The 21,017-nt window shown below is 46.5% G+C and overlaps 1 protein-coding gene across 1 annotated transcript in view; it reads left to right on the top strand.

Annotated features, from left to right (window-relative positions):
• Nucleotides 1–21,017, top strand: part of LOC138967144 (large neutral amino acids transporter small subunit 1-like) — a 60,064-nt gene that overhangs the window by 38,381 nt on the left and 666 nt on the right. The window contains exons 6-10 of the mRNA XM_070339646.1: nucleotides 1,194–1,297; nucleotides 8,522–8,618; nucleotides 9,173–9,322; nucleotides 13,090–13,267; nucleotides 13,681–20,986. Coding sequence (XP_070195747.1) covers nucleotides 1,194–1,297; nucleotides 8,522–8,618; nucleotides 9,173–9,322; nucleotides 13,090–13,267; nucleotides 13,681–13,754 — 603 coding nt within the window. The 3' untranslated portion in view covers nucleotides 13,755–20,986. The remainder of the gene's footprint in view (nucleotides 1–1,193; nucleotides 1,298–8,521; nucleotides 8,619–9,172; nucleotides 9,323–13,089; nucleotides 13,268–13,680; nucleotides 20,987–21,017) is intronic.

Genomic DNA, 21,017 nt, shown 5'->3' with positions numbered 1-21,017 from the left:
ATATTGTTATTGAAACAATCCCAGTGCACTAAGGGATTTATAGAGCAAATCGAGAAAATTCATTATTGAACAAAGCGCTATGCTCTATAAATCCCTTAAGTGCACTGGGATGTCTCAATAACTTAAATTATTAGAGTAAAATAAAACATTAAAACGTTCATAATAAACAATAGTAAACAAGAATTTAACAAACAAAAAAAAGAAAAAGAAAGACAGCCCATACCGGGAATTGAGCCCGGATCACTCTGGCCATAGGCGGACGTGCCTACCACCAAGCCACCAACTCTGACAATTCTATCAGTGAAATTTAAGGCTATTGGGTGCTGGCAGGCTGTTCTATGAGGCTGGCTGTTTGTCGTTTGAATTCGTCCTACGCCAAGTCGTTTTTGTGGTTTATTTCGCATTTAGGTCCCAGGTAACATTATGAAGTTTTAATACGATCAATCAGACCTATTATCAAGATAGTGTATCAACTTTTGAACGAACTGCGCCCAGTAGCTTCCCAGCAATAAGCTGTTAAGTGGAGAAAGACACAGTGACACACACACACACAGACTCACACACACACAGACACACGATTAACGTCTGCTGAGCCCAAGTACTAGCGTACTCGGGGATAAACAATAGTAAACAAGAATTTAATAAAAAAAATAAAAAATAAAAATAGATCGCCCATGCCGGGAATCGAACCCGGATCACTTTGGCCATAGGCGGACGTGCTTTCCACCAAGCCACCAACTGGCTGGCTGTTCTATTAGCCGAACAGCAGTTCTATCCCACCGCGAATTGCGCCCACTGCCAAGAGTCGTTTTTGTGGATTATTTCGCATTTAGGTCCCAGGTAACATTATGAAGTTTTAATACGATCAATCGGACCTATTATCAAGTTAGTGTATCAACTTTTGAACGAACTGCGCCCAGTAGCTTCCCAGCAATAAGCTGTTAAGTCCAGACAGACAGACAGACAGACAGACAGACAGACACACAATTAAAGTCTGCTGAGCCCAAGTACTACTACTAGCGTACTCGGGGATAAGTTAAGTACATGTATGTGATGCCGAAAAAGAATGATACATTTGACCTCAGAAATGATCAAGAATGACTCTTTCTTCTGTGTTGCTACTATAATTGTCATGGGCATATGTTATTGCTAAGTGTTATTGTACACTTTTGTTTGTTTGTTGTGGGTTTCAGACATTTGGGCGGCGTTTGCATGCTTCCTTACCGTACTTACTGGCCATCCTGGTGACGTTGTGCTGTATTGGCAGTGTCAACGTTGTCGTCATGGGACAGCCAAGGTGAGACAATCTGCCATGCAGCTGGCTGGCTCTTGTCATTACCTTGACATGGACCATGAAATAACTCTGTCAGGTTTCTAAAAGGTTGTGAAAGAGTTGCTTTCCCTGGTTTCCAGAGAAACACGTGGGCAAGCTTACAATGTCACGTGTAGCTTGCCTCAGTGTTTCTATTGAAAAGCAGAGTCTATTTGTGGTGCTGTCTTACATTTTGGATGTGATTCTTTACATGTTATGCCCTAGGTGTAGATGTATAAATCAGATTGCCTTGAGTATGCAAGCTAATGAAATAATGACAGTTGAGTTGACACATCACCTTACTCCCCTTTATGTAAATGACAAGCTGTTTTACCAGAGGCAAAATTAAAAAGTAGAGCCATGATGTTTTTGTAAAATGCTAATAACTCGAGAAGCAGGCAGATGAGTGAATTTGATGTGTGCATGTTCTTGTGCAGTACGTTTTCAGTGAATTTTGTGTGTGCAAATATCCTTGTGCAGAACGTTTTCAGTGAATTTTGTGTGTGCATATGTACTTGTGTAGAATTTTGAAAGTGAATTTTGTGTGTGCATATGTTCTTGTGCAGAATGTTTTGAGTTAATTTTGTGTGTGCATATTTCCTTGTGTAGAATTTGTTCAGTGAATTTTGTGTGTGCATATATGTTCTTGTGCAGAATTCTTGAGTGAATTGTGTGTGCAGATTTCCTTGTGCAGAAATTTGTCATTAAATTACATATTCTTACTCCGAGTCACATATTAGCATTGACGCAGTCGAGATGCTAGGTTGACTGAAAAACGCTATCCCGTCTATAGTATAAGGGAAGTAACCCAAGCAAAAAAGTAGCAAGCTTGCTACCCTGGGTTGCCTCCCGTAGCGTGCATCACGCCACAGATCTCGTACCCGATACGAGACACCCTCATTCGACATCTTTCAGCCAGAGAGACAGGTCGTGCTTGATTTCGCTCCTAGGCCGGTTTTGCTGTCTGCTTGACACCTACCGGCCTCGGCTCCCCGTCTGCTCATAGCTGTTTCTAGCGGTGAGATTGTTCCTTTTTGTTGTTGTTTGCATTGTCATTCTGCTGAGAATTTTTCCGTCCGCGGACTTACGAATTTTGCTCAGTAGTTTGTTGCTGTGGCCGCCATTTTGGTCGCCATTTTTCGCTTACACGTGGTGTTTTTTGCTGGTTAGTTTGGGTCCGTGCTACGGACTTTGAGCGTTTACCAGTAGCATTGGTAGCTGCTTGTAGCTGGTACGTTAGTGCTAGTTATTCTGCTGAAGTTTTACGTCCTAGAGACTTGTGTATTTTCAGTAGTTTGTTTTTCTCGTGTGACAGCATGTCTGATAGTGAGAAAAGCGAGCGGCTAAGGCCGAGGTTAGGGGCAAAGGCCCTGTTAAACCTAAGTCCTCGGCTTCCACCTCTTCTGCTGGAACCCCACGGTTCACGTTTCTGACCCGAAGACTAACTTCGTTTTTCCTGTGCCTATTTAGGCTCCGGAGGAAACTTCGTCTGGCTCGCGGGCGGCGGGTGTGGCCGCTACCACGGCCGTTTCTACCCTTGTACCTGCGCCGGAGGCTGGCGCTCTTGTTGCTAGCTTTTTGTCTTCTTTGATTCCAGAAATTCGGACGTCTCGTTCGTACAGAAATGTCGCGGACGGACCCTGTTTCCAGCTCTGCCTCCCTCCCGGGGGTGTGCGACCCTCGGTCGTTGGCTTCCTTTGTTCCTGATCGCCTGTCCAGCCTGCTGGCTTCTGTGATGGTTCTGGAGTCCGTGCACAGGGAGGCGTTTCTCTTCTCGGCCGGCGCTCGGTGGCTTCCGCTTGCGGGAGTGCACCTGAGCAGGTCCCTTTGGGGATACGGTCGACACAAGGTATGTGCTCGCAGCAGCCGTCCGCGGCAGCTGCACTTCCGGTTCCCGGAAGTAGTGGTTCACTGGTTGCGGACAGACCATGGTCCCCTCCGGTTCGAGCTGCGCTTTACGTAAGCAGTCGTTCGCGGCAGCTTCCTTCCGGCTCCGGCCGGAAGTGGTGGTTCACTGGTTGCGGACAGACCATGGTCCCCTCCGGTTCGAGCTGCTCTTTACGTAAGCAGTCGTTCGCGGCAGCTTCCTTCCGGCTCCGGCCGGAAGTGGTGGTTCACTGGTTGCGGACAGACCATGGTCCCATCCGGTTCGAGCTGCGCTTTACGTAAGCAGCCGTTCGCGGCAGCTTCGCTTCCGGCTCCGGCCGGAAGTGTTGGTTCACTGGTTTGCGGACAGCCCATGGTCCCTTCCGGTTCGAGCCTTGCCCTGCTACAGCAGCCGTTTCCGGCAGCTGCTCTTCCTGCCTGGGCAGGAAATGTAGGTCAAACGGGTCGTGCACAGTCATCTGTCACTTCCGGTTCCGGCCTAGGGCTTGCGGCAGCTTCGCTTCCGGCTCCGGCCGGAAGTGTTGGTTCACTGGTTTGCGGACAGCCCATGGTCCCTTCCGGTTCGAGCCTTGCCCTGCTACAGCAGCCGTTTCCGGCAGCTGCTCTTCCTGCCTGGGCAGGAAATGTAGGTCAAACGGGTCGTGCACAGTCATCTGTCACTTCCGGTTCCGGCCTAGGGCTCCCGGGTTGTGACTTGCAGACTCCTCAGCACCAGCTATGGCATAGTTCTGCTGTTGCGTCTGCACTCCCTGTTCCTCCCGGCTTTTCCGGTTCGGTTCCCGCTGCTTCCGTTGTGTCGCCGGTGAATTTCGAATACGGTGGTTCTCCTGGGCATACAGGCTTTTTGCCTCTGTTGGGACAGCAGCAGCCACCCACTTCGGTGGTGGCCGCTAGCTCCTCTCTTCAGCTGCCTTCGGTTGTTGGTGACTCTCATCTTCCTCTTAGTCAGGGGTGCGAGTTTCACCGATGGCCAACAGGATGGGCGTTCGGCTTACGGCCTTCCATCGCAGCGTCATTTGTCGGGTTCTTTTGGCTATGAGCCGTCCCCTTCCGGTGGCGTTTCGGACTTCGGGTCCGTGTGCGAGGAGCAGCTGCCTTCGGCGGCTCTGGCCAGCTTCCGAATTTACGTCAGCAGTCGTTCGCGGCAGCCGCTTCCAGCTCCGGCCGGAAGTAGAGGTTCACATGCTAGTGCACAGACTACTGTCACGTCTGGTTCGAGCCTTGTCCTATGACAGCGGTCGCCCGCGACAGCTGTTCTTCCGGTTCCGACCGGAAGTGTAGGTTCACTGGTTAGTGCACAGGCTACTGTCACGTCCGGTTCGAGCCTTGCCTTACGTCGGCAGTCGTACGCGACAGCGGCACTTCCGGTTCACGGAAGTAGTGCCTCGTTGGAAGGTGGACAAATAATGATCCCATCCTGCTTGAGCTGCGCTATACGTAAGCAGTCGTTCGCGACAGCTTCTCTTCCGGCTCCGGCTGGAAATGTTAGTTCATCGGTGTGTGGGCAGCCCATGGCCCTTTCCGGTTTGAGCTTTGCCCTTTGCACGGCAGCCATTTCCGGCAGCTTCGCTTCCGGCCTTGGCAGGAGGGTAGGTCAAGCGGGTAGTGCACAGGTTACTGTCACTTCCGGTTCTGGCCTACGGCCTACCTTTGGGTTCCGAGCTTCAGCTCGTAGGTGGCTCAGCACCAGCTTTGGCATAGCGCTGCTGTTGCTGCCGCACTTCCGGCTCCTCCCGGATTTTCCGGTTCAGTTCCCGCTGCTTCCGTTTGGTCGCCGGTGAATTTCGAACAAGGCTTGCCCTATGGGCATACAGGCTTCTTGCCTCTGTTGGGACAGCAGCATCCACACACTCCGGTGGTGGCCGCTAGCTCCTCTCTCCCACTTTCCTTGGTTTTTGATTCCTCTCATCCTCCCCTCAGTTAGGGAATGAGCACAATCGATTGCCAACAGGAAGGACTTCGGTTGGCAAAGAGGAAGCAGCTACTTCTGGTTTGAAGAATCGCCCTTTGTAGCTTTTCGCCTTTTTGCCTTTTCGCCGAGCCCCCCTCTCCGACAGGGGGTGGCCTCCGGCGTCGGTTTCGTTGCTGGTTCCTCAGGGTTCAGCTTCGGAGCCGGCATCGGAATGCCTTGCCGCTCCTGCGCAGGCTTCCTCCTTCGTGCCCTTAGCGGACCAGAGGAAGTTGCCTTGGCCAGGGTCGTCTCGTAGCCGCCTGTTGGCCTTTCCCCGTCCGCGTGCACCGTTTCCGGTCACGCCGGATCTTCTTTCGCTTCTTACGAAGCCGTTGAGGAAGGATTCGGTTCTGCCGCTCTATGGGCAGAATCTCCTATTCTCTGAGGAAGGGGGCTGACAACTTTTGGAACTCAGTTCCATTTCCGAGACTCTCCTGCGGGCGCTTTCTCGCGCTCTGGCAGATTCCTTGGCGCCCTTTCCCCTTAGTAAAGGGCAGGACGCGGAGGAAGTGTCTCACTCCTCTCCACACTTACAAGGGTGAACGAGGCACAGATGAGGCTGTCCTCTCTGCACTATTTCCATGCGGTCTCGTGCGGAAGGGACTTGTTTCTTGCCCACTCCCGGTTTTCTGAGGAGTCGACAAGGAACATTCTCAGTTCGTCATCCTTGGTGGACGGTCTCTCTCCGGCAGCCTGGCCTCTCATGCCAGAAGCAGGGGATTGAGACCAACAGAGAACAGCGGTTCCCTTCTTTTGAGCTTCAATTTGAAAGCAGCAAAAGCAGGCCGCTCCTAAGCAGGCTATACCTAAGCGGACTCAGCCTAAGCGGCCTACGTCCTCAGCTCAGGTGAGATTGTTCCTTTCACAGCCGTCATAGGTACGCTGGGTTTTTGAAACAACAGCCGGCCTTAGGGCTTCGGGGTTTTAGCCTCGGCGGGAGCAACAGCCATTTCATCCGTTGGAGGTGGTGGTTGTTGCTTTCCTTGTGCTTGTGGCTTCGGGCTTCGACATTCTTTCTCTTTCCCAGCGTATGGGTGCTGAGAGGTCGATTTCCGTTTAAAAGGGGGTTTCTGCCTTTGGGCTTCCCCGTTTTCTCTTGCCACGAGCTTCTGGACTCGGTCCAGGTTTGTCTTTCGCCGAGTCTGACTTTGTCTTTCTCTAGCGATCAGACGCGTTCTGGTGTTTCGTCCAAACTTAAGGTTCACTTGAGTTGGCCTCGGAAGTAACATTCAGATTTTCCTGAGGGTGCATTGTCTGGGCATTGCATGTTTGAGAAGTCATTCTTGGCTTGTCACTTTTTCTCAGGTTTTTTGGCTACTCCTCCCCTTTTTGGGCAGAGGTCTAGCTAATGTTCCAGTTTTCTCGGTGCTGGCCTCTAGGCCAGCATCTTTTTCGGCGGCCAAAACTTTTGGTTTCTTACTGTGCCTGTGTACTTTGAGTACTTTGGTGCAATGGCCGGCCTACGGGCAGCAAGGCTCTCGGCCTTAGCCTGTGTTATAGTCTCCTGCCTGTCGTGTTGCGACTTTGGCAATTGGTTCTTGTGGCTGCGGATTTCGTCTCTTCCTCTTCTCCATCATGCTTGCATGATGTGAGTTGGGACGATTTCTGCTGGGTTGGGCTTCCGGCCTGGTCACCCCTTTTTCACTTGCAACTATGACTATTACTGAGAACTCTGGTCTCGGGAGGCTGACGGCTGGTTCGCTTCACGGTTTTCCGTCTTTCTTACCAGCTTCGTCCTTTCTGTTTCGGGTTTTTTGATTCATTTTCAATTACCTACAAGCAGTCTGCTCTGCGATCACGCTGGCTTTTGTCATTTTGTTTCCGGTCTCCGGTCACATTAGGATTTGGCCACTGCGGGTCCGCATTTGCGGTGCTTATGCACTACCTTAGGTCGCTTCGTCCCCTTTTTTACCCCTCTCTCTGCTTTCGCAGGGATGGGCAGGGGACGACCGGTGACCGTCTCCCTTGAGTTTTGCTCATTGAGTTGGACCCTGGTACTTGATACTCAGGCGTCTCTCTCTTTCCGGTTTGGAGTTTGGTCACTCTTCCGGAGCTGACTGTTCTCTCAACGGCCTTTTGGGCCTCACTCCATCCCAAAGTTTTCTTACTTTGGCATGGTTGCCTTATGGTCTCCGTGAGGGTCGGTCCTTTTCAGGGCTTAGCCGGCAACCTTACGCACGGATCTTTTCCAGGCCATTAGCATTTCCTTCCATTTAAGGGGGGGGAGGGGGGGGGCAGCTTGTCCTTCCCTCTACTTGGTCGGGTTTATCCAAGACTGGGGTCCTTTTCCGGACTGTTTTACGGTTCAGAAGATTGGAAGAAGTGCTGGGCACAGCTTACTGGCTCTCTGAGGTCGTCTTTCGCATTTCTTGCCTGAGAGACATCTCTGCTGTCAATCAGGGTGGTTCTCGGTCCGTTTCTGTCCTTTGGCAGTGGGCCAGTTCCTGGCAAGGGTTTAGAGTGAGTCAGTGGTTGCTTTCTCACGGGATCCTTTCCTGACTTTTGGCAGTGGGCCAGTTTCTTGGCAAGGGATTTTCTTGCCCTCCGCCTTGTCATAGCTTATGCTATCTTTCCCTCGGCTCGGCCCGAGCCCATTTCCAGGGCCTGGGCCTCCTCCTTGGCCTTTTTGGCCTATGGGGTTTGGATGATGTCCTGCGCACAGCTTCTGGCGCTAGGATTTTGTCTTATCAGGTTCTGCAGACATTGCTGCCCTCTGTCAGGATGGGTCTCGGCCTATTCCTTCCTTGGCGGCAGCTGGCTTTTGTCTCTCCAGAACTTTAGAGTGAGTTTGAACTTTTTGATCTTACCCACCACCTTGTTGGAGTTATCTGCTAATATGTGACTCGGAGTAAGAATATGTAATTTAATCGAAAATTTTTAATTAAATTTTCATTTGATTAATATACTTACCCGAGTCACATAGGTAATTCCCTCCCACCTTCCCCGCTTTTAGTTTCTTTGTATTCTAGAAGTCGAATGAGGGTGTCTCGTATCGGGTACGAGATCTGTGGCGTGATGCACGCTACGGGAGGCAACCCAGGGTAGCAAGCTTGCTACTTTTTTGCTTGGGTTACTTCCCTTATACTATAGACGGGATAGCGTTTTTCAGTCAACCTAGCATCTCGACTGCGTCAATGCTAATATGTGACTCGGGTAAGTATATTAATCAAATGAAAATTTAATTAAAAATTTTCGATTTAATTTTGTGTGTGCATAAGGCATATGTCCTTGTGCAGATTTGTTTCAGTGAATTTTGTGTGTACACATGTCCTTGTAGTTGTACAGAATTCTTCAGTGAATGTTGTGTGTGTGTAATTGTCCTTGTGCAGAATTCTTTGGTTAATTTTGTGTGTGTGTATGTCCCTGTGCAGAATTCTTTATGCGGCAGCTTGCCTGGGTCACATGCCGCGGCTGTTTGCTATGCTTCATTACAAGTTTCTCACGCCTTGGCCCGCCACCTTCACCATGGTAAGACAACCAATGACACTTCACACAATAGACAATGTTTTGAACTGCATGTAACAATGTCTAGGTTTTATATAGACAATGTTTTAAAATACATGTACTGATGTAACACTGTCTAGGTTTTTATATAGACAATGTTTTGAATTACTTGTAACACATACATGATATCCCCAGATTTGTTTTCTCCTTTTTTTGATAAATGTCTTTGATGACGTCATATCCGGCTTTCAGTGAAAGTTGAGGCAGCAATGTCACACCCTCATTTTTCGAACATATTGATTGAAGGTTCTTTTCCACTAGAACAAAAATACATGTCAGTAAATATATTTTCAACAAGGAGTTGAGAATTAGTCTGAAGATTGATCTGTTTGGTTTGTACAAGTTTTTTTATTAAAAAAAGTCCAGTAACAATACCACATACATGTAATTAAATGAAAGGAGCACTGCAAGCAATGCTTATGACTGTGTTCTTTAAAAAAGTATTAAGTAGGATTTGGCGGACAATTACTATGTACAAAGCTTGAAATAATGTCAAGAGAAATGTTGATGTGTTTCAGTTTTTGGGAGCACTGTACATGCTGCTGTCAGGCACAGTGGCATTACTTATCAACTACATCAGTCTCTATGTGTGTATCATGCTGCTGGTGCTCCTCTTAGCGCTCCTCCACCTGAGGTACTCCCATCCTGACAGAGAACAGCCTTTCAAGGTGAGTGTTTAATACCGTCAGTCTCTACGTGTGTATCATGCTGCTGGTGCTCCTCTTAGCGCTCCTCTACCTGATGTACTCCCATCCTGACAGAGAACAGCCGTTCAAGGTGAGTGTTTAATACCATCAGTCTCTACGTGTGTATCATGCTGCTGGTGCTCCTCTTAGCGCTCCTCTTAGCGCTCCTCTACCTGAGGTACTCCCATCCTGACAGAGAACAGCCGTTCAAGGTGAGTGTTTAATACCGTCAGTCTCTACGTGTGTATCATGCTGCTGGTGCTCCTCTTAGCGCTCCTCCACCTGAGGTACTCCCATCCTGACAGAGAACAGCCTTTCAAGGTGAGTGTTTAATACTGTTAGTCTCTACGTGTGTATCATGCTGCTGGTGCTCCTCTTAGCGCTCCTCTTAGCGCTCCTCTTAGCGCTCCTCTACCTGAGGTACTCCCATCCTGACAGAGAACAGCCGTTCAAGGTGAGTGTTTAATACCGTCAGTCTCTACGTGTGTATCATGCTGCTGGTGCTCCTCTTAGCGCTCCTCTACCTGAGGTACTCCCATCCTGACAGAGAACAGCCGTTCAAGGTGAGTGTTTAATACCGTCAGTCTCTACGTGTGTATCATGCTGCTGGTGCTCCTCGTAGCGCTCCTCTACCTGAGGTACTCCCATCCTGACAGAGAACAGCCGTTCAAGGTGAGTGTTTAATACCGTCAGTCTCTACGTGTGGGGCGGGGATATAGCTCAGTTGGTAGCGCGCTGGATTTGTATTCAGTTGGCCGCTGTCAGCGTGAGTTCGATCCCAGGTTCGGCGGAAATTTATTTCACAGAGTCAACTTTGTGTGCAGACTCTCTTCGGTGTCCGAACCTCCCCCCCGTGTACACTACATTGGGTGTGCACGTTAAAGATCCCACGATTGACAAAAGGGTCTTTCCTGGCAAAATTGCTTAGGCACAGTTAATAATTGTCTACCTATACCCGTGTGACTTGGAATAATAGGCCGTGAAAGGTAAATATGCGCCGAAATGGCTGCAATCTACTGGCCGTATAAAATTTCATCTCACACGGCATCACTGCAGAGCGCCTAGAACTGTACCCACGGAATATGCGCGATATAAGACTCATTGATTGATCATGCTGCTGGTGCTCCTCTTAGCGCTCCTCTACCTGAGGAACTCCCATCCTGACAGAGAACAGCCGTTCAAGGTCGTTCAAGGTGAGTGTTTAATACCATCAGTCTCTACGTGTGTATCATGCTGCTGGTGCTCCTCTTAGCGCTCCTCTACCTGAGGTACTCCCATCCTGACAGAGAACAGCCGTTCAAGGTGAGTGTTTAATATACCGTCAGTCTCTACGTGTGTATCATGCTGCTGGTGCTCCTCTTAGCGCTCCTCTACCTGAGGTACTCCCATCCTGACAGAGAACAGCCGTTCAAGGTGAGTGTTTAATACTGTTAGTCTCTACGTGTGTATCATGCTGCTGGTGCTCCTCGTAGCGCTCCTCTACCTGAGGTACTCCCATCCTGACAGAGAACAGCCGTTCAAGGTGAGTGTTTAATACTGTTAGTCTCTACGTGTGTATCATGCTGCTGGTGCTCCTCTTAGCGCTCCTCCACCTGAGGTACTCCCATCCTGACAGAGAACAGCCGTTGAAGGTGAGTGTTTAATACTGTCAGTCTCTACGTGTGTATCATGCTGCTGGTGCTCCTCGTAGCGATCCTCTACCTGAGGTACTCCCATCCTGACAGAGAAGAACCATTCAAGGTGAGTGTGCAATGCTGTATAGCTTCTACTTCAATAAAGAGGATTCTCTTGATTGGAGTTTCTTCTTCTGGCAGTTTCTACCCCAACCTAAGAATTTTTGTAAAAAGAGTTAGTGGTACACTCATCTTGTTGAAGTATTCTGACTCCAACAGAGAAGTGTTTTTCAAGGTGGTTAATATTTTTCGCATATCTTTTCTTGATATACCCCCAGCCCAACAGCCTTTTAAAAGTAGGTTTATATTTCTGACACTTCTCTACTTGAGATATTCCCCACCCAACAGAGAGGTAGAGTTTACAATTAATTTATGCATGTTGCACTCCTGTACGTGAGGCACTGTCATTTTATGGAAAAGAACGAGTAGCTACTCATTTGTGAAACTTAAAGGTACTGAACTTGTCAAATCCAGGTGCACGGAGCCCCTGGGGCTTTTAGTCATACCTTAGGCAGCTATCCGTTAGAAGAACTACCAAGTTTCATTGACTTGCACCCAAAGAGTCAAGAACTGCGATTTTTTGACTCACATGCGAAGCAAAAGTGAGTCTATGTACTCACCCGAGTCGTCCGTCCGTCCGTCCGTCCGTCCGTCCGTCCGTCCGTCCGTCCGGAAAACTTTAACGTTGGATATTTCTTGGACACTATTCAGTCTATCAGTACCAAATTTGGCAAGATGGTGTATGATGATAAGGCCCCAAAAAACATACATAGCATCTTGACCTTGCTTCAAGGTCAAGGTCGCAGGGGCCATAAATGTTGCCTAAAAAACAGCTATTTGTCACATTTTTCCCATTTTCTCTGAAGTTTTTGAGATTCAATACCTCACCTATATATGATATATAGGGCAAAGTAAGCCCCATCTTTTGATACCAGTTTGGTTTACCTTGCTTCAAGGTCAAGGTCACAGGAGCTCTTCAAAGTTGGATTGTATACATATTTTGAAGTGACCTTGACCCTGAACTATGGAAGATAACTGTTTCAAACTTAAAAATTATGTGGGGCACATGTTATGCTTTCATCGTGAGACACATTTGGTCACATATGATCAAGGTCAAGGTCACTTTGACCCTTATGAAATGTGACCAAAATAAGGTAGTGAACCACTAAAAGTGACCATATCTCATGGTAGAAAGAGCCAATAAGCACCATTGTACTTCCTATGTCTTGAATTAACAGCTTTGTGTTGCATGACCTTGACCTTGGGTCAAGGTCACATGTATTTTGGTAGGAAAAATGTGTAAAGCATGTGAGTCGTATGGGCTTTGCCCTTCTTGTTTACGAATTAATTTCGTACTCGGACCCGGCTGGTCTTGACCTATTTTTGGATCTAAATTTAGATCAGGTAGATCACCACATCATGCACAAAAAGACACGTCACTTAGCAAACTATGTCAGACGTCATCATGAGTTTGTGTAAAACAAAATGGAGGCCGGAATCACTCAGTTGAATCGAACTCCAACCATACACCAACGTAATAACTAGGTTAATTTATGCACTCGCGTGAACAAGAAACTGTCGAGCTTCACAGATGTCGTCGTTGGGTAGTTTTGGGTTTGTTTTACTACCATAGGAGGATTTTTGAACTGTAAATGCACTCAGCTGCAACAAAAACGCAAAACGAAGGCTGTGAGCTGCACTGTGCCTTTAAAAGCAGACAGAGGCATTTTTTGTTTTATATCAGGAAACACTTTAAATATTGAGACTAGTTCGTGTTAACCCTTAGGCTGGTTGTCGCGACATATGTCGCGCTACTTTACGTATACTGTCACCTGGTTGTCATGACATATGTCGCACTACTGGCTCAGTCTGTTTGGTCGGTTCCGATTACCTCCCATGGATGCGAAAACCTATATGACTGTTTTTCTTTATTTTTCTCTCTGTTAATTCACCAGTGGCTATGTAACATGTGTTACAGAATTGCACCAGTGTAAGGGTTAAGCGTCTTTTTTGTTTCAAGATTAAAATGGTGTTGATTATGTGTGATTTATTCCCTTCGATCTTTTTTTTCTCCAGGTTCCCATACCAGTGTTGATAGTGCAGGTGATACTGACTTTTGCTCTGATCTCCGTGTCAGTGTACGAGAAACCCCACGAACTGGGATTCTGTCTCTTGATTCTAGCCTCTGCCATACCTGTGTACATCGTCTTTATCTACTGGTCAAACAAACCCAGAGCCTTCGTCCATTTAGTTGGTGAGTAGAAAACCACAGTGGTAATAATAAATGATGGTGATGTGGGATGACTTACAGATGCTTGTGTGTGTGTGTCTCTCTCTCTCTCTCTGTTTCTTTTTGTATGTTAATTTTAGTACAAATTAATGCCAAGACGTTCATATGTGCTCATACATGTGCTAAAGTCAGTGTTTCAAGATGCTGCTTATTTCTATACTTTGCAAGATAGTTTTCAACAGCTTTCAATAAACTCATGGAGGAAAAGAAGCTATGGCCCCTATGTAACTTTCTATTGGTTTACTTGAGCTGTACAGGATAAATGCTTTTGTAAAAGTCATGCAGTCTAATTTTCTTTCCCTTAAGCATAGATTAAAATCGACACTGAAGATGATGATGACATGCATTTTTAGCTGTATGTATTCCTCTGTTTGCAGATAGCTTCACAGATTTCATCAGAAAACTGTTCTTGTTAGAGCTGCCGACAACATACATCAACAACCACAGATGAGACTGAGCAAGGGCCAGTAGGCGATTCTTGGCCTATGGGCAGTAGCCTCCCTTCCTGTGTTCTCAACAGACACTATGAAGATGCAAACTGATTGTAGTGTGCAGCTTCTACCCGTCGCAAAGTTGGTGTAAGCAGGGAGAAAGGGAAAGTGCTAAATAGTCAGTTTCTGCACCAGGATTTGTCTGGAAAAGTTGACAAGGACGTTCGGCGTGTGTGAACTGATCAGTCTGTGCGCTGGTTATCACCAGGACAAGTTGGCAAGAATTTTTGGAATGTGCAAGTGTTGTGTAAGTGAATTGTTCTTCAGTCTGATCCCAAGAGTGTGCCACTGTCCTCAGTGAGTGTAATTGTCGGTTGATGAAAGTGAGTAGCAATGTTCAGTTGGAGGGGTTGCGTTAGCACAACCTTTTCCCTGTGTGAGCGTGTAATTGTTAGCTGATGAAAGTGAGTAACAGTGTTTAAGTTGGAGGGGTTGCGTTAGCACAACCTTTTCCCTGTGTGCGCGTGTAATTGTCGGCTGATGAAAGTGAGTAACAGTGTTCAGTTGGAGGGGTTGCGTTAGCACAACCTTTTCCCTGTGTGAGCGTGTATTTGTCGGCTGATGAAAGTGATTAACAATGTTCAGTTGGAGGGGGTGCGTTAGCACAACCTTTTCCCTGTGTGAGCGTGTAATTGTCGGCTGATGAAAGTGAGTAACAATGTTCAGTTGGAGGGGTTGCGTTAGCACAACCTTTTCCCTGTGTGAGCGTGTATTTGTCGGCTGATGAAAGTGTGTAACAGTGTTCAGTTGGAGGGGTTGCGTTAGCATAACCTTTTCCCTGTGTGAGCGTGTATTTGTCGGCTGATGAAAGTGAGTAACAATGTTCAGTTGGAGGGGTTGCGTTAGCACAACCTTTTCCCTGTGTGAGCGTGTATTTGTCGGCTGATGAAAGTGAGTAACAATGTTCAGTTGGAGGGGTTGCGTTAGCACAACCTTTTCCCTGTGTGAGCGTGTAATTGTCGGCTGATGAAAGTGAGTAACAATGTTCAGTTGGAGGGGTTGCGTTGGCACAGCCCTGTGTGAGCGTCAGTTGTTGAAACAGTGCAACAAGTTTCATCCAAGGTATCTTCGTCCAGAAGAGATTAATATTGTCATTGCAGTGTGTATGTACCAGTGAATGAAATGCGCATCAGTTTTCAGAGGTAATTTTACAAAGAAGACTTGAAACTGGTCCTTGCAGGACAATGGTATGCTTGCTCAGTAACTGTGATTTTATCCTTTTGAGGATAATTAATTTTGTAAAACAAATTAAATAACATATTCTTACGTCAACTCACATATATAGCAACTAGATGAATACCCGCTTCGCCGGGTAGCCGGCATCGCCGGGAAGAGGTAGAGCCGAAAACCCGGCTGTGCCGGGTTGCCGGGTGAGTGGTGCACCGTACCCCGGCTTTGCCGGGTACCCGGCTTTGCCGGGTGAGTGGCGCACCGTACGCGATTGACGCCACACGAAGGAAAACTTCTAAAAATAGTAACGGGCATATGGATTGAGCGTTGTGGACGGTGACCTGCTAAAAATAGTAACGGGAATATGGATTGACGCCACATGAAGGAAGGGAGATAAACGCAAAACACTGGAGAAGATAAGGAAGAGTTACTGGGAATGGATCTGGGAAGATGAACAGGAAAACCAAAATCGGTTCAGCGCTGCGCGCTGAGAGCACGTGTTGAAAATTCTCATGGACCAGGTTGTGTCCGGGGTCTACCTGAATATGCCCACCAAATTTGAAGCAGATCCATCGAGAACTTTGGCCGTGCATCGGGAACACACACACACACACACACACACACACACAGAGACAGACATAAGTCGTATATATAATACTAGATGAATACCCGCTTCGCCGGGTACGGCTTCGCCGGGAAGAAGTCGAGCCGAATACCCGGCTGCGCCGGGGACCCGAAAGCCGGCGCACCGCACGAAGGAAGGGAGATAAACGCGCAAATCACTGGAGAAGAGTAATACCTGGCTTCGCCGGGACAGTGACCTTCTAAAAATAGTATAACGGGAATATGGATTGAGCGTTGTCGACAGTGACCTTCTAAAAATAGAAACGGGAATATAGATTGACGCCACACGAAGGAAGGGAGATAAACGCTGAAAACACTGGAGAAGATAAGGAAGAGTTACTGGGAATGGATCCAGAGAAAAACCAAAATCGCTTCAGCGCTGCGCGCTGAGAGCACGTGTTAAAATATCTCATCGACCAGGTTATGTCCGGGGTGTACCTGAATATGCCCACCAAATTTGAAACAGATCCATCGAGAACCTAGAACCTTGGGCGTGCATCGCGAACACACAGACACACACACAGACACAAGTCGTATATATATATATAGATAGATAGATTAACTTCAGTTTGATGCTTACGTGAGTTGAGTAAGTATATTAATTGAATGAAAATTTATTTTTGAAATTTTTGAGTACAGACAATGGGTGACTTGCATTGGCTCACTACTCAGATTTTGCTTATAGCGCTAAGACCACAGTAATTGTTGTTTTAAGCGCTGAGCAAGCCTTTGAAACTGGACATGCTCGTGTTAAAGTCTGTGGAAATGTATGACAGTGCTGTGAGTGAGAGAGAGACAGATGTGTTATACATGTTTGTTTGTACACAGAGAACATGGATTTTGATGGTGTTTTTATGTTAAGATTCTTAGACGAAACACAGTTTATGTGTGAATATTCTAGACAGAGCCTTGATGAAAATTAAGCTGGAACATGCAGAAAAAAGGGAAGAGCTATAAATGCAAGGTTGAAGTGTGTTCTATCTTTTCCATTTGATTTTGTAAGAAACATTCAGGGACAACTGTACCATATCATCCATGGGTACTGTTTGCAGGTCTGCATCACACACTGTTGTGTCAGTAGAGATACTACAATTTAAGAGAGATTGCTCACTCAAGCAGTCTGGAACATTTGGAATTCCATGTAATTATAAAAGCGTCATCAGCCATCTTGGTTACATAGTGCAGGGGTGAAAAAATTTGACATGTTGGAATTATGTGATACAATGTACCACGCCCAAGCTGTTTGAGACCGCATTGTGTGTAACAATTCCAAACGTCACATTTGGATGATTTGGAGATCCTGTTAGTTGGCCAAATCAACAAATTCTGGCTTCAACTTCTATAGCAAGGCCAAAGAGAGAGTGGGTGATCTCTCTTTTAGAGCATCTCTGGTGCCAGGTAGATACGAGTTAGAACAGAACCTTGAGATTCTTGCCTTTTTGTGTGTGTGTGTTCAGGAAGATTGAATACACCTATGCTCATATGTTTTATGTCTCGGGTACCAGTATGAACTGCAGCTTTTCTTTTAAGAAAAAAATGTGGGTGGAGGTTGGACGGCCATACTTAGCAGGTCAGCATAAAGATTACAGTTTGCAGGTGTGGTGGAATACACATCGTAAATCACAGTGTGTAGGGTAAGGCATTCATCAGTAATGCCTGAATTACTTTTGAAGGCGATCATTGCTTTGGAAACTAAAGCCAATCTTCTTCTTCTTCAGCATTCCAGAATTGTCTGGTTACGTGTGAGCTTGTTTGCCCATTTGGGTTCCCCACACTATACTCTGAGAGCATAGTCAGCTTCACTCCGCTTTCGTTGAGTAGGCATCCTGGGTATTTTCGTGTTTCCATAACCCACCGAACTCAGACATGGATTACAGGATCTTTTCCGTGCGCACTTGGTCTTGTGCTTGCATGTACACACGAAGGGGGTTAAGTCACTAGCAGGTCGCACATAAGTTGACCTGGGAGATCGGAAAAATCTCCACTCTTAACCCACCAGGCGGCAGCGACCGGGATTCGAACTCACGACCTCCCGATTAGGAGGCCGACGTCTTACCACCACGCCACTGCGCCCGTCTGGAAAGCCAATCAAGAGCTTGAGAAGTGTTAGTAAAGGAAAGTGCTGTTTTAATTTGTGTGTGCGAGATGAAGAAATCTCAGTTGATACTTAAGACGCTGACATTTTGCTTTGAACACTTTTGGTTCAGCGGTGGTCAAATTTATAGTTCCCATCCTTGAACAGCTTGTTTGACAATCTTCAGGAAGTGTTATCTGGTGTTTTTATCCATGACTGCAGATCAAGTTGAGGGAATGTATCGAGACACAGCTATTTTTGGACTTAGAACTTGACTATGATTATAGTCATTTCCATCAAATAGTATTTGGGGATAGTTTGCCTCAACGTTCACATTTGTTAGATCCATAGTGACATTCTTCTATATCAGGAAACATTATTGTGCATGTGCAATTGAGTGACTTGTTACAGCACCTTATTTCTCACACCCTTTTGTGTACAGATGAGTATGAGTATATTTGCTGTGTACATGACATTGTATGCATCTAAAGATGGCTCCAGGACTGGTATGCCAGGAAGTTTTAGTGCCGCATGGTGGCGCTGTTTGTTCTGTAAGTCGCGCTAATTGCCATTCATTAAACCTTGTTTCGACCCGCCAAAGTCACGTGACGATTTTTAACTTACGGGACCTACCTCTCAGCTCTACAGTCGCTAACGGCATTATGCCGCCTGGTAATCTTTTGATGTTCGGATGGCTGTGTCCTCATCTGGTCTGATGCAATCGGTCGCCTCGCTGACTAGTAGGAAGGGTCGAGTGGTGGTGATTTCCTTTGATAAGGGTGTATGTGCGCGTGGTTTATAAATAGACAACCTCGTTAGCTAAAAATGTTGTGAGGTGCACTCATGAATGCCAGTTAAAATCGGAAATTAAAGCGTAGTAGCTAAGACAGCCTCAGAATCTGAAACCACCTCAAATTCTTTATTTTCTTGAATACCACTCCAGGCTGGTAACAGAAGAAGTAAGATGGTATCTGATCTGAAAAAGGGTGGTTTCACTGTTCAGTTAAAGGGTGAAACGGGGTTCTGAATTTACTAGTTATGAGAGAATAACATGTACATGATTTTTTTTTTCTAACATCACGTTTCACACAAAAAGGGCTACGCAAAGGTGATCTATCAGAAATAATGATTATTTATTTTTATGTACCCATATTTTTCCATGAAATGGCCGGTTAAGTGTGTGTACGGGGCTGAGGTGTAAGATGTTTATATTCATACATATATATATCTATATCTATATACGGCTTGTGTGTGTCTGTCTGTCTGTCTATCTGTCTGTCTCTCTTCACGATGCACGGCCAAAGTACTCGATGGATCTGCTTCAAATTTGGTGGGCATATTCAGGTAGATCCCGGACACAACCTGGTCGATGAAAATTTTCAACCCGTGCTCTCAGCGCGCAGCGCTGAACCGATTTTGGTTTTTCTGTAGATCCATTTCCAGTAACTCTTCCTTATCTTCTCCAGTGTTTTGCGCGTTTATCTCCCTTCCTTCATGTGGCGTTAATCGCGGGTATCCGGCGAAGCCGGCGTACGGTGCGCAACTCACCCTGCAAAGCGGGGTATTCGGCTCTACTTCTTCCCGGCAAAGCCGGGTATTCATACTCCGTCTCGCGATCTCATCCCGGCGAAACCGGTACCCGGTGAAGCGGGTAATCATCTAGTATATATATATATATATATATATATAACTAGAGGAATACCCGGCTTCGCCGGGGTGAATCGCGAGACAGAGACAGCCAGCGTGGCGGTTCACCACAATCACCTTTGAAGGCGAAGTCCTGTCAAACGGGATTGAGAATTTTAGAGCTTATTTCTAAGCCCTATATTATCTGTTATGGCTTCTCAAATGCCAGAACATACAGACAGCCAAAAGTCGCCAGACCCCATCACAAACAGAACTCTACAATCCACAGGTGTTGCCTCCACACACACACACACAGACACAGACACAGAAGCCGTATATATCTATCTATAAATATATAGAGATAGATGACAGTGGATTTTTCGCGTGGCTATAAATTGATTCGACTTTTTCACTTTTACAGTAAGTTACGGGTACATGCAAGGAAAGCCCACAACTTCTAAGGCGAACAACTCTGCAGAGTCTGCTGTGAAGGGCGACGGTAGTCTCCCTGTCACACTCGACCCCCTTTGAATGAACTTAGGAAATGATTCAGGGGCCTGAACATTTCATGTCGAGTCCCATCGCTGTCTTTCTTTCTTTCTTTATTTGGTGTTTAACGTCGTTTTCAACCACGAAGGTTATATCGCGACGAGGGAAAGGGGGGAGATGGGATAGGGGAAAGGGGGGGAGATGGGATAGAGCCACTTGTTAAGTGTTTCTTGTTCACAAAAGCACTAATCAAAAAATTACTCCAGGGGCTTGCAACGTAGTACAATATATGACCTTACTGGGAGAATGCAAGTTTCCAGTACAAAGGACTAAACATTTCTTACATACTGCTTGACTAAAATCTTTACAAACATTGACTATATTCTATACAAGAACCACTTAACAAGGGTAAAAGGAGAAACAGAATCCGTTAGTCGCCTCTTACGACATGCGGGGTGCAGAGAAATAAGGATGTGGAAAAGAAGACTTTTGGTAAGTGAAATAAAGGTGATGGATCCAGTCAGGTAGAAATAAGACAACAAGAAAAGAATTGGAAAACTGCAGGGAATAGTAGGGAGAGTTTTCTTGGAAGGAAATATAGGTGAAAGGACTGGTAAGGCAGAAATAAGACAAAAGAAGAAAAGTAAAGGGGTGGGGTAGTCGACGACGCCAAATGTAACTGAGTGCCTAATCACCACAATCACCTTTGAAGGCGAAGGCCACCTTAAACGGGATTGAGATTAACTGTTATGGCTTCTCGAAGGAAGGCTTGAACTTACTGACACACCAATGCCGCTAGACCACATCACAAACAGAACTCTACAATCCACAGGTGTTGCCCACACACACACACAAACACACACACACACAGAGAAGCCGTATATGTATATCTATATCTATAAATATATAGAGATAGATGACAGTGTATTTTTCGCGTGGCTATAAATTGATTCGACCTTTTTACTTTTACAGTAAGAACAACTTACGGGTGCAATCGTGACATTCTAAAAAGAGTAACGTAATAACGGGAATATGGATTGACGGAGGAAGGGAGATAATCGCGGCGGAAAACACTGGAGAAGATAAGGAAGAGTTACTGGTAGTGGATCCCGACAACAACAACCAACAAAAAAAAATCGGTTCAGCGCGCACAGCGCTGCGCGCTGAGAGCACGTGTTGAAATATCTCATCGATGAGGTTGTGTCCGTGGTGTAGCTGAATACGGTTGAAATATCTCATC

This window comes from Littorina saxatilis, linkage group LG1 (genome assembly GCF_037325665.1).
Source record: "Littorina saxatilis isolate snail1 linkage group LG1, US_GU_Lsax_2.0, whole genome shotgun sequence".
Lineage (NCBI taxonomy): Eukaryota > Metazoa > Mollusca > Gastropoda > Littorinimorpha > Littorinidae > Littorina > Littorina saxatilis.
This window is presented reverse-complemented; position numbering and strand designations above follow the sequence as displayed.